At 41.6% G+C, this 13,897-nt stretch overlaps 1 protein-coding gene across 1 annotated transcript in view; it reads right to left on the bottom strand.

The window, feature by feature from the left end:
- The window catches only part of Ser (protein serrate), a 44,224-nt gene extending 35,796 nt beyond the window's left edge, over positions 1 to 8,428 (bottom strand). The window contains exon 1 of the mRNA XM_018504287.1: positions 7,290 to 8,428. Coding sequence (XP_018359789.1) covers positions 7,290 to 7,337 — 48 coding nt within the window. The 5' untranslated portion in view covers positions 7,338 to 8,428. The remainder of the gene's footprint in view (positions 1 to 7,289) is intronic.
- Between the last annotated feature and the right edge of the window lie 5,469 nt (positions 8,429 to 13,897).

Genomic DNA, 13,897 nt, shown 5'->3' with positions numbered 1-13,897 from the left:
AGCATTCGCCGAGGCTGCTTGCCTCTTCTTCGCCTCGGGGCTGATTTTTATAGAGGATTCGCGTGACCGCCGGCTAAACGCTTCGCTTTAACCCGACCCCGGCTCCGCTGCTGTGCGTCCGCTCTCTGTTTTCATCTCTTTCCTTCGTTCTCTTCGCCTCGACTTTTTCCTTGGACTCCGCCTCGCTCGGCCACCACACGTTTTCACCCGGCGGCTCTCGTCCGCGCAGAAGGCGCTTCTTCTGCCCCGAAGGATTTTCTATTTACACCCCGGTCATCATCGCGTTCCGCGTTATTTCCGTCCTTCCGCTCTTTGCTCCTCATTTCTTCAAACCTTACTGGATCTGAGATTAACATTTTGTTTGAACTTTTTCTCTATTATATTAATCTCTTTTATTTTCTTCATCGTTGTTCATTGTGTAAGTCAAAGAGCGTTGGATGTTGTCAATTATGCCGCGAATCCTCCTAGTTAACCAAAGTTTTCACTTTCGAGGAGCATTCTTGCTCGTCCTCCACTTCTTGACGTCGATAATTGGCCACGCCGATTGGACGCGGAATGGAATGGTAACAGAGATAAAAAAGAAAAGAGAAGAGGATGGATCGAGGTGAGAGATGCGCGAGAATATTCTTGGTTCTCAGGATGAAAGCGGAAGGACTAAGAAGGTAGGTACAGACTCAGAGGCTTAACAGATCGTCGTCCTTGTCGTCGTCGTCGTCGTTGAGCAAGAAACGCAAGTAGCGTAGGATGTATATACGTCTTGCTCGACTTTATCTCGCGTCTGTCACGCGGAAGAACTCGAGCCATCGGTCTATGCCGCGGCGAATGCGTAACCGCAGATTTTAATTAAGACCGCGCGAAAGATCGAATTTAACGACCTTACGTTAATTAGCCGCGCCTCGAAATATCGTCAGCGCAATAACGTTAGCGTGGTGTGAAGAGAGCCGTAATCGCGCGAGCGTGTAATTACGGTCTTAGTGGACCGCTTTCAGGTTCTTCTAAACTCGAGCCCCAACGAGGCGCGCCGGAACTAAGGTGGGCGATCGAGCCGATTGTGCTCGAAATAATCGTGTTCGAGATTCCGCCCGTCAATTGGTGGCTAGTTAATCAATCACGCTCGATTAATTATACTTCACTCACATTGAATAAAACTTTCTTGTCGAGCCTACAACTTTGTCTAAATGACTCTAAGAACTATCTGGGAAAATTACGACAGTACACATCAATAGTTCCACGGCAAATTTTCTAAGATATCGATGGAAAACTTTAGAAAAAAAAATTAAGGGAGAAGAAAGTTAGAGATGTGTTGCTAAGACCCATCAATTATTTTCTGCCGTTGCACTAATGATCATTATTATTTCTTGTTATAATATAGTATGAAAATATATGTTTTTTCGACTATCATAATGTCACGTTACATAATAAATCATAAGGAGAAATGCAAACGTATTCGTTTTTACAAGTAGCTGCAAATACTTTTCAAATTATCAATCAAGATTATTATAATAATTCAATAAAATCAGTGAGAGTAATAGCACAATTATGTAACGCGTATTCTCGTGCGGCAAGCGATAATAATGTAATCGTCAAGTCAGTTGAAGCATCAACGTAAGTGGTTGAATCGTCAATAGGTATAATAATATGATATAGAATATCGAGAAAGAAATAGCTGTGCTAGTTGTTTAGAGACAACAGAAAAAAAATTGTAGGTTCATTTAATAGGTAGTCGGAATCGAAATTGAACGGTACAACTGCATAATATGTCATATCATCTGTTTCTTATATTAAATGAGAGTTGATAGTCCATGGTACGTTCAGCGGATAATTAAGCTGCGGCAATGGGAGACACGACGATAATTCATCGCGGCGGCGACCGATAAAAGTCGGACCGAGACGAATCTCAGGTGCATCCCGCTGCATCTCGCGCGTCTCACTGTACATATGCAGACGAATGCGGATCGATCTCAACATCAGGAATCCATAACGGGAGTTCACGATAATTGTCGGAGGCCTCGTGCAATTTCAAGCTTAATAGCCTGGCGTCTCTCTCTTTCTCTACTGTGCGATCGTTCGCGTCGTCGCGGAATCTCCGCCGCGGAAAATCACGATGAGAAAGCCGATCTGCTAGTCCGATGGTTCAATATTCGTTAGTCAGGCCGCATCAACACCTTCCGATCCGCAAGGCCGCGGCTTCCCGTGAAATCGTCTTTAATCAAACGGCCGAAGTCGATCGCGCTCGATTAACCGTGATTGCGCGCCGCATCGAATAAAAATAAAATAAAATACTTGATCTGGAAAGAAGTCTGAAGGCTAAAGAACTATAAAACCATATAAAAAAATGTAAAATAGAGAAAGCATTTCTATTACATAAAGATATCTCGCCTTTCAATTTAAAAAATTGATCAATTAGTTACAATATACGACACTACAGTAGCATCCCAAAGATATATAGCAGTATTTACAAAAAACGATAATTTCTCATATGCCATATGTTTCAAGAATGATCTGTAAGTATGTATTATAATCGTTTCATCATATACATCTAAAAAAAATTACGCGCTTACTTCCGGGTTGATCTCAATCGCAGGCTCATCGATCGCCGCGGTCAGAGGAAGCGTCAGCTGTGCACGTGGAAAGTCTAGAGAATCGCGTAAGAAATTGCGCGGAAGTAATCGCTTTGCAAATTACAACGCAACCGTGCGAAGGCTAAGTTCCCTTTCTCAGGTTCACATATATTTTCTCGTAGATTTTTTTCACGACTAACCTCTCACATACATGAATCATAGTGTGCCGTATGGTGAAATTCATGGGTAGAATAGCTAGTGTGTTTTCTTAAATTAATGTATCTTTAGGAAACTACTTGTACACTTTACAAGTAATTGACCCATTTTTTTTAGTCGAAACAGGTGTCTTTATATAATAGAAATTTTCTCAAATTTAATATTTCTTTTGAAAACACAACACGCGGAAGGGCATGGTCGGAGCGACACACACGGGCATCTCAGACGCGGGATACGCACTTCTTCGGACCGCTTTCGGGGAACTTTTTTCAGTATCGCGTTATAACGGTAATTCTGCTCGGACTGTAATTGAAAGACAGCAGCGCACACAACGCGGCAGCAACAGCAGCAACGGCGGCGGCTTAATTGCACTAGGTCGAAATCATCGAGGGAACAACGGACAGAAGACGAAGGAACCCTCTTCTCTACTGCGGCCCGTTCTTCGAAAGTCGTTTATAAGAGAGAGGGCCAAGAGAGGAGGTGACCCCCAATAACTCCAGGTCGGAGCGAGGCAACGCTCCGGCTCCTAAGCTCCTATTATTCGTCGGGTTCGACCGAAATTGTCGATCGTTACGGAAGCGTGGATTTGCTTGCCTTCTCGCTGGCGAACACACGCATCATACTTTAACCCGGTAATTTACATTTGATATTTATAATTTAATCATTTTCGCTCATGATTGCAGCTCTTTCCCGAGATACCACGGTAAAACGACGGGATAGCTACGAGAGAAACAAGTTATAATCATTTTTATTTTGGCGCGCGCTGTCTCTTGAAAAAATATACATTTTGCGAATTAGTACAAAATTTCCTATTATTCCGTATTGTTATTTTAAATTTACAAGCAACATCAAATATTCATTAGTCCTCAATAAATTGATACATGCATAAAGCGTGCTTATAAATAACGATAAAAATGTTACGATTGTGGAAATGTCCACTAAGGAGGCCTGACTCGAAACTTTGGTCGGCCGCAGCGTTTCGTTCTGGTTCCATACTACTAGACTCATCAGTAAGGCGATGTAGTGTGGGAATTGCCTTAGACGCCTGGAATGAATCCAGAATATTCTATTTAAAAGGAATTCGTGCGGCGCGGTGCTTACGCGAACCGAGTAAGTCCCGTGGACCTCTAGTGGCGAGTCGCCACACGATAAAAATGTGTGTATCGGCGTGCTTTCGGCACCACAACATGACCGACCAAAAAAGTTTAGGTAACATTAAATATGGAGTGAAGCTTAAAATAAGTCCATGATTGCTGATTAAAAAAATATTATATATATTAAGAGCGGCGTTACATCATTCTCCTTGTTCTCAGCTAAGAGAGATTATTATATATATTATTGCGTCTATTCGATGGAATAAGTAAATTTACAACACAAACGAAGACTTGCGCGGCATTGTCGTTTCTGGACGAAGCTATCTGGGAGAGTGCACAATAGAGAGAAGAGACGCAGTAAGAAAATTATGAAGTGCGAGTGACGGGGCAACATCCGCAAAAAAAAACTATACTTATGCCGTAAGTGCGTAATCTTTCTTGGCTGAGAACAAGGAGAAGGATGTAGTGCCGCCCTTCTATTCTTGTGTAATTCGCGAGAGAGACGCATTAAAGTAGTAGTTGTCCAGCGATATATGTTACGCATAGCGATACAGAAAAATAGTCAACGATTACGAGGATAACGTAAAGAGATACCAATTAATTAAAAGTAAATTCCCATCAATGATATCCAATGGAACAGAATAATCTTTTTCCCGTGATGTGTAACTCAATCGCATTTCCAAACAGTCCTTGTACGCAATAATCATAGTTTCTCTTAATTACTAATTTTATCAAGTATAAAAAGCTGTTTTTTCTCGACAATTTGACGAACTTATTTTTTTAGTTACTTTTCACACTGAACGTGAGAATATATTAATCTGTAAAAATATACATATAAATCAAATATTACTTTTATAAGGTTGCAAGAAGACGAAGTTTCTTATCGCATCAATATTTAAGGGTACAAGTAAGTAACAATAAACTGCATCGAATGAATCATCGTCTCTCTCGCCTCTATTTATCTAATCGCTTCACTTTACAGTAGTTTGCTCGTGATTTGTTTTAATGATTAATATGTATATAATCGTTTTTTGCACATTGACATTGAAATTAAAATGACTTTGATAAATGCAATTAATTAATTAATTAATTTGGTATCGCAATGTATATTTAAATGTCTTTATATAGTATAATATATCAACGAATAATTTAGCTATAAACTAAATTATGTAATCGTATGAGCGAGTAGAATATTAAGTAAAAGTCGACTTTGCTAGTACACGTGAAAGCAATAAAAAACATGCAATAAGAACGTGAGGAAATTATAAAGCATCAAGTGTTTGTTTCTCATAATTTGTAGATTCGTAGAATGCTTCACACACACACACACACACGCACGCACGCACGCACGCACGCACGCACGCACGCACGCACGCACACACACACACACACACTATTCCATTTTTAATATCAGGAATAACAATTCTGTCATTGAGTTAAATTGTAATATATATTATTTTTTGTACATTTAAACTATGTACGCGCTAATAAAAAAAAATAATTTGACAGTATCCATCACACGCATGTTTAAACTTCGTCGAGATCAAAATAGCTACAATCATTAATAATAAAAGCTATGTTTTCTTTATTACTTTTGTGCGATTAGTTTTATATCATTGATCGTTCCCCCAAGGCGGAAGACTGGTGAGATCAAAACACGTGAGAACGGCCTCGCATCGCAGATGCTGCATCACGCACGACTAGCACCTTGTGCGGTGATGCAACAAGCGGTAAACTATGAGCATTTGAAAGGAGTCAACGCTATGCACTGAGATCGCAATGATCTATAATGGTCGCAGGGACTAGTATGGAAATCTCGCCGCACTATCTTGCAAATTAACTTCCGATACGCGATGGTAGTAGATTTTGTATAAATCATGTTGATAACGAGATGATACTCGTGATTTAAGTATAAGTATTTTCTATTACATTATTATAAACCAATAATAGCAAAGGTATGTATAAATATTTGAAGTTATTGATATTCATGCTTTTCAATTATAATCGATTTCTTACGTTTTGCGCAAGATATTAAGTTAACACTAGAAATACTAATGTTTGTTATTCATTAATAGGACCAGGCGAATAAATTATTATGAAAATAAAGAAAATAATAAAAAATAAAATATTTTATCAGAAACAAAAGATGTAATTATTAAATTACATCCTTGTAATTAAAAAATAAAAAAGTTTCAGAATCTTTTTTACACAAGAAATATTATATTTTTATATACTTTTATAATATTTAAAAAATAAAAATAATAATAATCGTTTGATACTTTTAGTGTTAAGCGATTTTTGTTGCATTAAAGAATATTATATCTATAATTGGTAAATGATAAAGATTTTAATTTTTAAACTATGTTTATAATATAACATAGTTTATGAATAAAACCTATTTGATAGACACGCAATGAAAAAGACCTGGATTCAATCATACATAAATGTATATCGTAATGGCTTGTCACAACTGTTTATTTTTGCGAATGTACGCCTGGGGGTTTGTATGCACACTGCGTTCTGTATGCTTGCATCATCTGTTCGAATACCCGTTGTACCGCCGCATTAACTTTTTTTTCCCCGATCTCGCTTGTCGCCAAGCAAAGAAGGGGATACTTTTCACTCGACTGCGTAAAGATTTACTGCTGGCGATCGAGCAAATGTACAACGTTAACGCAATCTAATCATGTCTTAACGATCGTGAAAACAGTCGTTCGCACAAACTAAAAAGTGCGCGTTCGCACTGATTATGCCAGATTATGAGTATAAACACCACGATCGTCTCGCTCTGCTATGCTTTTTACGGCTCTTAAATGCCGGCTTAAATGCCTGCAGGGAAAGACGTTGTAGTGGCTATGGAGTTTACATTACTAGATTGGCTGTAACACTTGGAGGTTTCAGTTATTTTGACATCTGCATTATAAATCGCGTCTCTCTCTCTCTCTCTCTCTCTCTCTCTCTCTCTCTCTCTCTCTCTCTCTCTCTCTTAAAATAAACATGATTTTCTTAACAATTTATCGTATCTTGTCTTATTCTATTAAATTCATATCATAGCTCATAAAGCAATCGAGTGTAGGTTTGCAAATTTATAATTGTTTGAATTTACTGCATATATCTCTCTCTCTCAACTTGACAAATTGCAATTTTCGGAATTAGAGTACCGCAGAAAGTAAGGTTCGTCCAGCTTATTTAATCCTACGTAAAATTTATTCTACTCATCTTTTCTCTGACTAGTTTGTTTGTACTTGCACGAATGTGTAATTACACGCCAAGGGTGACGATTATTATTACTATTATCGCTATTATTACTTGACATTTCAGAGAACTCTTTTCACTCGTTTCGAAATGTGAGGAGAAGCGAGAGAGTATCTTCGCGAATCGGAGGAAGGTGTAGAGCGACATGTGTCGCGGTGCATACCTGTATGAGGTGGGCAAGGAATAGGACGTAGGTGGTGGCCGCCCTCATGTCTCTCCCTGGGGAATCCCTCGACTACCGCATATCATCGATATCCCCTGCTGCTGCTCCTCAGCCGCTCCTCCGAGCACTCCTCTGCGCTTTTGGTGGATCCTCCGCTGTCTCTCTCGTCTCCGCACCGTTTGTGTATCCTTCGCTCTCTTTCTCTCACCACTCTCACCGAATATTATTGATCTCTATTATCGGCACACTGCACTACGCAAATCCTTCCGGTCCGCGCACCAACACCGAATATCCACTGATGTCCTCCGCGTGGAGGAATGATCCTTTTTCTTTTTCGCTGAGCACTAAACACTCGTCGACACTTGGTGAATGAAAGACTCGCGTGCGTTTTCCTTCACTATTTCTCGTTCGTCAAGATTCTCAAATCCTCACTTTTCCCGTGCATGAACGACGTTCAAGAAAGACTCTGATGAGATTCGCATAAACTCCTTCGCGTGCCGCTCTTGCGACGCGATACCTTTCGCTCTCGAGAATACTCCAATCATGAGCGATACGATCCTCTTCTCTCGTGCCTCTTTTTTTTCTTTCGCTCTATTCTTGATTCGTCGGTAAAACTAATCGCAATTAATTACGCAATTAGGGTCAAATTTGTCGGACAGGAGAAAGCGTACAAGTCTAATGATCACAAGCGCTGCTTCAAGACTCGACATCTATTTTCTTTGATGCAAGTACAAATCGCGACAACCAACACGTGTTCTACATGTACAGATAATACGACAGTCCAAAATCGATTTGGGATGTTAGTAGCGTCACGTGTATTTTTTCTTCCCAGGAATGTAGTTAAAGATAGATCTGATTTCAGTGGATGATTCTTCAATCGCATTGACGTGTTACAGTACATGAAAGATGAGAACAATTCGGAGCTCGGGCTGTCAGATAATTCGAGTCACATCTCATGCGCCAATTAATCCCTGATGCGCGACTGAGGACGAGGAAATCTCGTGGGAATCGTTCACGCTCCGAATAAAAACCAAATTTGTTTATCGTCACAAAACGCTCGTCGTACACCGATACACTCGGATGATTTATAACAATCCTGCGGTCCTCTCTGATAAGGCGGCTTCCTCAAGATCCTTGAAAAGGGAAATGGGGAAATGAGAGAGATATGAAATCAAGGCACCATGTCGGATCGAATCGGGAGGAGATGTGTGACACTGCTCACGCACTACGTAGACGCGAGAGCCCGCGAGATCGACCGTCCGGCGTCGGCGCCGCCGCGGAAACGCGCGTTGAACAGGTGTGTGCACGTGTCCGGCGTAGCTAGCGTGTGCTAGCGTGCAACGCGCCTTCGCTGTGTGCGTCGACACACACGCACGCACGCACGCCGCTTAGTAGCCGGCGTGCATAAGGACGTATGTATACGTACACGTATACCCATATACGTGTGTGCATGAATGTGTGTGCCGTTCCTATCACTGTATATCTTGTGCACGCTGGAGCGCGGAAACGCAGTAACGTCCGCGGGGTACACAACTCGGTCGCTCCGGGGATACTGAAGTTGGAGCCGCAGGCCGCAGGCCGGCCTGCGGGCCTCCCCCCTATCCATCGCGGCTTGTCCCCCCTTCTGTGCACCGGGTAGCCCCCTTCCCAAGTCATTCCACCTCCGGGAGCACGAAGGACCCCTTTACGTGTACCCCGCGCGCTCTGGCTCTGCCTCTGACTCTGGCTCTGGTTTTGCCTCTGCCTCGCATCCTCGCGGGGTCCTCTCTCTTTTTCTCCTCCCGCATCGCGCATCACGACTTTACACACGCTCTCTCTCTCTCTCTCTCTCTCTCTCTCTCTCTCTCTCTCTCTCTCTCGCTCTCTATCGCAAATCCACCTCGCATGTGCGCACGTGCGTGTGCATCGGACCACGTTTGCTCGCGCGCGCATACGTGGCTGTGTGTGAACATCTCGAGAGCTCTTTGCTCTCTCTTGCCTTTCTATGAGGCATTACACGACGATGTACACTTGTGCCCCCCGTGCCAGGATGCTGAGTCCGGCTGAACACGAGCGAGCGCACGTCCGTCCGTATATAAGTCTTACAATCGGTTTCATCACGAGCGGCATCGCCAAGTCGGTAACGCCGCGAACGATTGTGTATTCTCACCTCTTCTCTCGCGATCGAAATGAGAAACGCGTGGCTTAGGCCCGCTCTTCGACTTCTGCTCGTGATATGAATTTTGCGAGATTGCTCGTCAAGAGCTGCTCTCTGGGGTACCGTCCAATGAATCATATCGCTGTTGCAACGCCGCGCCGCGCCAGAGGAATATAAATTTCATTAGTATTGCGGAAGAGTAGCGAATCGATAAACGCAACGAGAATTGTGGGAATAATCAAAATCTCGTTTGTTTCCGTCAGCAAAAATTATATCGCAGGGTATTTAACTATTTACCAAAATCTTATTTAAAAAATTATTTGAAAATTCCCAGATTTTCTCTAGGCATTTTTGTTCAAGATTGAGGTAAAATTAGAGAATTTTTAAATCGAAAATAAATTTGGAGTACAAGCGACGCAAATAAACTATATTATATATTGAATTAATAGACAGGAATTCTATGAATGCTGCAAAACCCATAAAATTCCAATTCCTTAAATATAGACGAAATTCCATGAAAATCCTTAATATTTCAAGAATAAAAAATCCCTGAAAATTCTAGGTTTCCAAGTTTTTCCAGATAGTAAACACCCCGAATAAAAATATTAAAGAGTTTATGCGAAAATAATAATCTTAAGTGAGAATTATTTTATTAATAATGTTCTTAACAATAAAATCTTCACTTTTTCGTAGCAAAAAGTTAGCGCGTAGCTGTTCGCCGTGATGTTTTCACTAAAAAAAAAAAAATATTCTGCCGATAAGTGGGGAATTTCTCTTAGTATTTCCTCTAAGCAAAAAATCTTACATTAATCAAATGCGTGTATTTATAACACGTAATCATCTATAAAAATGAGGACACATGAACTATGATCAAAAATAAATTCCTCTATAAAAAATTCTACTATAATAACTCAAATAGCCTTTTAAAATAAGAGGATATACAAAATACTAGCGGCACGCTTATTTGTTAGAAGAAGTTTGTCATTTACGTGGTACCGTAGTACATATGCATGTCAATACATGTAAAACATTCTTCTAGTATTGAGAGGATTGCAATCCTAAATCCAGTACTTTATGATTGTACAAAATTCCTTTACTTTGTAGAGTATCCTCATATATAAATGGAAAACCTCTGACATTGACGCGGAATCGCTAAATGGCAGAATATTTTTTTTTGGACGTTCATTTAAAAAATGAAAGAATTCGCAAAATATACTGATGATTGTGTTAAATTTGAAGGTACAAAACTATTCACAAAGTACTCTGTAAATTGATCATCTTTTCTGAGATAAAAAAAATGTTTAAATGTCGCTAATAATCATCGTATCGAAGATGGGTTGTTTATCGAATCAGAAAGGTGAGTTCCCGGTAGGCTCCTTCGGCTGGCAAGATAAAATTATATATATTTACGAAGAATGATTTTGGATGCGATGAATAATGGATAAGTCCTGTGATGTCGCGTGTCCATCGTCATTATGTGGCTAGCGGGCAATGCCTCTCGTAAAAGAGAGATGCCATCACTGTCGCGTCGTGACGATCGTCATTGAATTTCTGCCCCATATACATACAGTATATACCGTTCCACGTAATTCGCGTGTCGAGAATATCGTGCGAACTGAGAAGCCGAGCCGAGTTAAATGGCTATAAATTATCGCTGCAATAAGAAACTTCTTCGCTGATCTCCTTTCAGGAACTACATAGTAATGACGCATGTCACTTTTACGTGATACGATGTTTGGTAATCGGAGAATTATAAATGCACGCGGATTAACACGTAGTACTGTAATTTGGTAACACATAAACGGTAATATATTTACGAAAAGCTCATAATAGGAAATTCTCAAACCGGTCATAACAGAAAATTCTCATTTCTGAATTTATATATGAGAGCATTCGCGCCGTTAAAAACATTTATCATGAACAAAAAATAATTGTTATTTTTGCAATTCTAAATTAATTTACGTATCTATATATAATGAAAATGTATTAAGACAAGCTCGCGCGCTTCAATCATTGCTCCTTTTTTTTTTGGCAAATCACTAAATATCATTAGTGATATGAAAAAAGTGTAAAGAGAATTGATAGAAAATTAAAGAAGCTAAATTTGAACGACAAAATTCAAAGTTTCGAAATAAAATTTGATGACGCTTGCGCCAGTTTTGATTAGCATAGTCATTACAATTGCAGCGGAGTTCTCCCTTCGATTGAAAGAGCCTGTAACGGACAGTACAGAGCAAAATGCGGTGGGGCATTTATTCTCTCTTTCTACTCTTCTAGCGGCAGTTTCTTGGATCCGACGACGACCCGGTGTGGTAGCGCAGCAGTATGGTGTACCGTGGTCCACATGGGCGGATGGACGAACGGGCGAACATCAGTAGTGGGATGCTGTGCGATGATGCTGCTTGGTCCACGTTCATCCGTCGTTCTCTCCTTGTCTCTTCCTTCTCTCTCGTCCAATCTCTCCATTCTCCTCTATTCCTTTTTATCTCTCATCTCGTCTCATTTCGTCCCGTTTTGCTGTCCTTTATCCTCTTCTTACTATAATACTAGATACATCATTCTTCTCGCTCTCGCTTATACTTTCCGTCTCTCTCTTTTCCTCGTCTCGGAGGACTTGCTTACTCGAGGGCCTCGAGTTAGCCGGCGGGCATTATGGTGGCTACTCCGTTGGCTTCTCGCGTCTCGCGAAAGCTCACGAGAGAGTGTGCCCCCCGAGGGTCAAGGAACTCCCTCGGGAACAGGTTCACCTCCTCCCCGACTCTCTCTACCCCTTCTCTTTCCTCTCCTTCTCCTCCTCTCTCTTTCGCCTTTCCCCTTTCCTCTCTGCGCCGCGCATTGCCAACCCGCCCTATGCCCCCTCCGGTTCGTACCTTAGGGTTTTACTTATTTTCTCTTATTACCGCCGTGGGCATGTAGGCATGTTTCACACACACGCGCGCGCGCGCGCGCGCGCACACACACACACACACACACACACACACACACACACACACACACACTTGCGAATTGAGCTTATACGTACACGAGGTATGGTCCACCTCGAGGTTCACCGGACTCCCTCAGTCATACTCGGCGCTGTTCCCTATGTTTCTCTCGTCTCCCCCTCAGTGCTTCTCTCAGGTACTCCAATATGTGAGCACATTATTACAGAGACGCAAGAGGAGCGGGAGGAACGCGAGAATCATGGGGAGTCTCTCCCGCAAGGGAGCAAAGACGAGGTGAAACGCACACGCGTTCTCCCGGTAGATGAGGAAAACGCACGAGTGAGTGAGCGTTCACGCAAGGGTGTTTAGGTGCGGTTCCCTCTCCTCGCGCGACCCTTCGCATACTCCTCTTCCTCACTTCCCCATCCTCCCTCCAGCTGTCGAGCTCTCTGAGAGCCAGATACGAGATTCCACCTGTGCTGCCTGATATGCTGCCGTTGCTGCCGTGCTCATCCTCCTCGTCTCTTCCATGTCTTCTCCGTGTCGTGAGATCGTTTCGAATTTGCTGGATAACTCATCCTTTCTTCTTTTCTTTCTTCTTTTCCTGTTTTCTTAAAAGCCTGCGATCGAGGTTTTAAAGGAAACGAGAAAAGAAAGAATTGGAAAATTATGGTATCCAGATGAGAAAACTTGTGGATTTTCGTTCGGTACACAATATGTATATAAATTGATGAACGGAAGAAAGGCAAAGGCTTATAATAAGGGCATTTAGCGGTCCTCACACTTTGCAATTCTCGCACGTCTTCACCTTTCGCCATCCCAACCGTTCGTTAAGAAATTGCCTACCAGTATTCACACGCATTCAGCGGCTTCCTTGTCCCCAGTCTCGTTCTCCGCGAGATCGTTTCGAATTAACCGAATACCACGCGCATTTTTAACATCTTGACTCAAATGGCACGGGATGGAGGATTACGTGGGCCGGTTCGGTGATCGTGAATATTATGATGTTGCAGAGATATCAACGTGGCAAAAATGAAAGAATCATAAAGTTACTTTTGCTTGGCCGCTTTTCTTTTTATCAGATTTCGCCGGATTTTTTTTCTCGAGATGTGCAGTTTATCAGGATCGTCCGTTAAATAAATGAGCACTATGTATAGGTATTATCATTTTGGTATTTATGTACGATAGGTACTTTGAAAAAATATTTTTGCAACAAATTCTATATTGTTTTCTCGCGCTTGTCATCGACAAAATTCTAGACATGTTATTCTCCTTGCCTTCTATTTTCATTATTCATGAATTTACGTTTAAGTTTCTGAAGGGCTTTCGCAAAAGCGGGAGATGTAATGGATACGCGACGGGGCGCAAACCGCGCGGAGTGTACACACACGCAGAAGGATTTTAATGATCTTTCTTCAGGCATTCGTCTGACTATAGATACCAGATTCCACATGGACCGCAGCCGTACGTTGCTTCAAACTCGGCTGTATCTGCAGCCTGTTTCGAGGACACGAGCTTCTTATGTACTCTTACTTTCTTTCTTGTAA

The sequence above is a fragment of the Trachymyrmex cornetzi genome, unplaced genomic scaffold (assembly GCF_001594075.2).
Source record: "Trachymyrmex cornetzi isolate Tcor2-1 unplaced genomic scaffold, Tcor1.1 scaffold1656, whole genome shotgun sequence".
Lineage (NCBI taxonomy): Eukaryota > Metazoa > Arthropoda > Insecta > Hymenoptera > Formicidae > Trachymyrmex > Trachymyrmex cornetzi.
The sequence above is the reverse complement of the archived record's forward strand: the minus strand, read 5'-3'. Positions and strand labels throughout refer to the sequence as shown.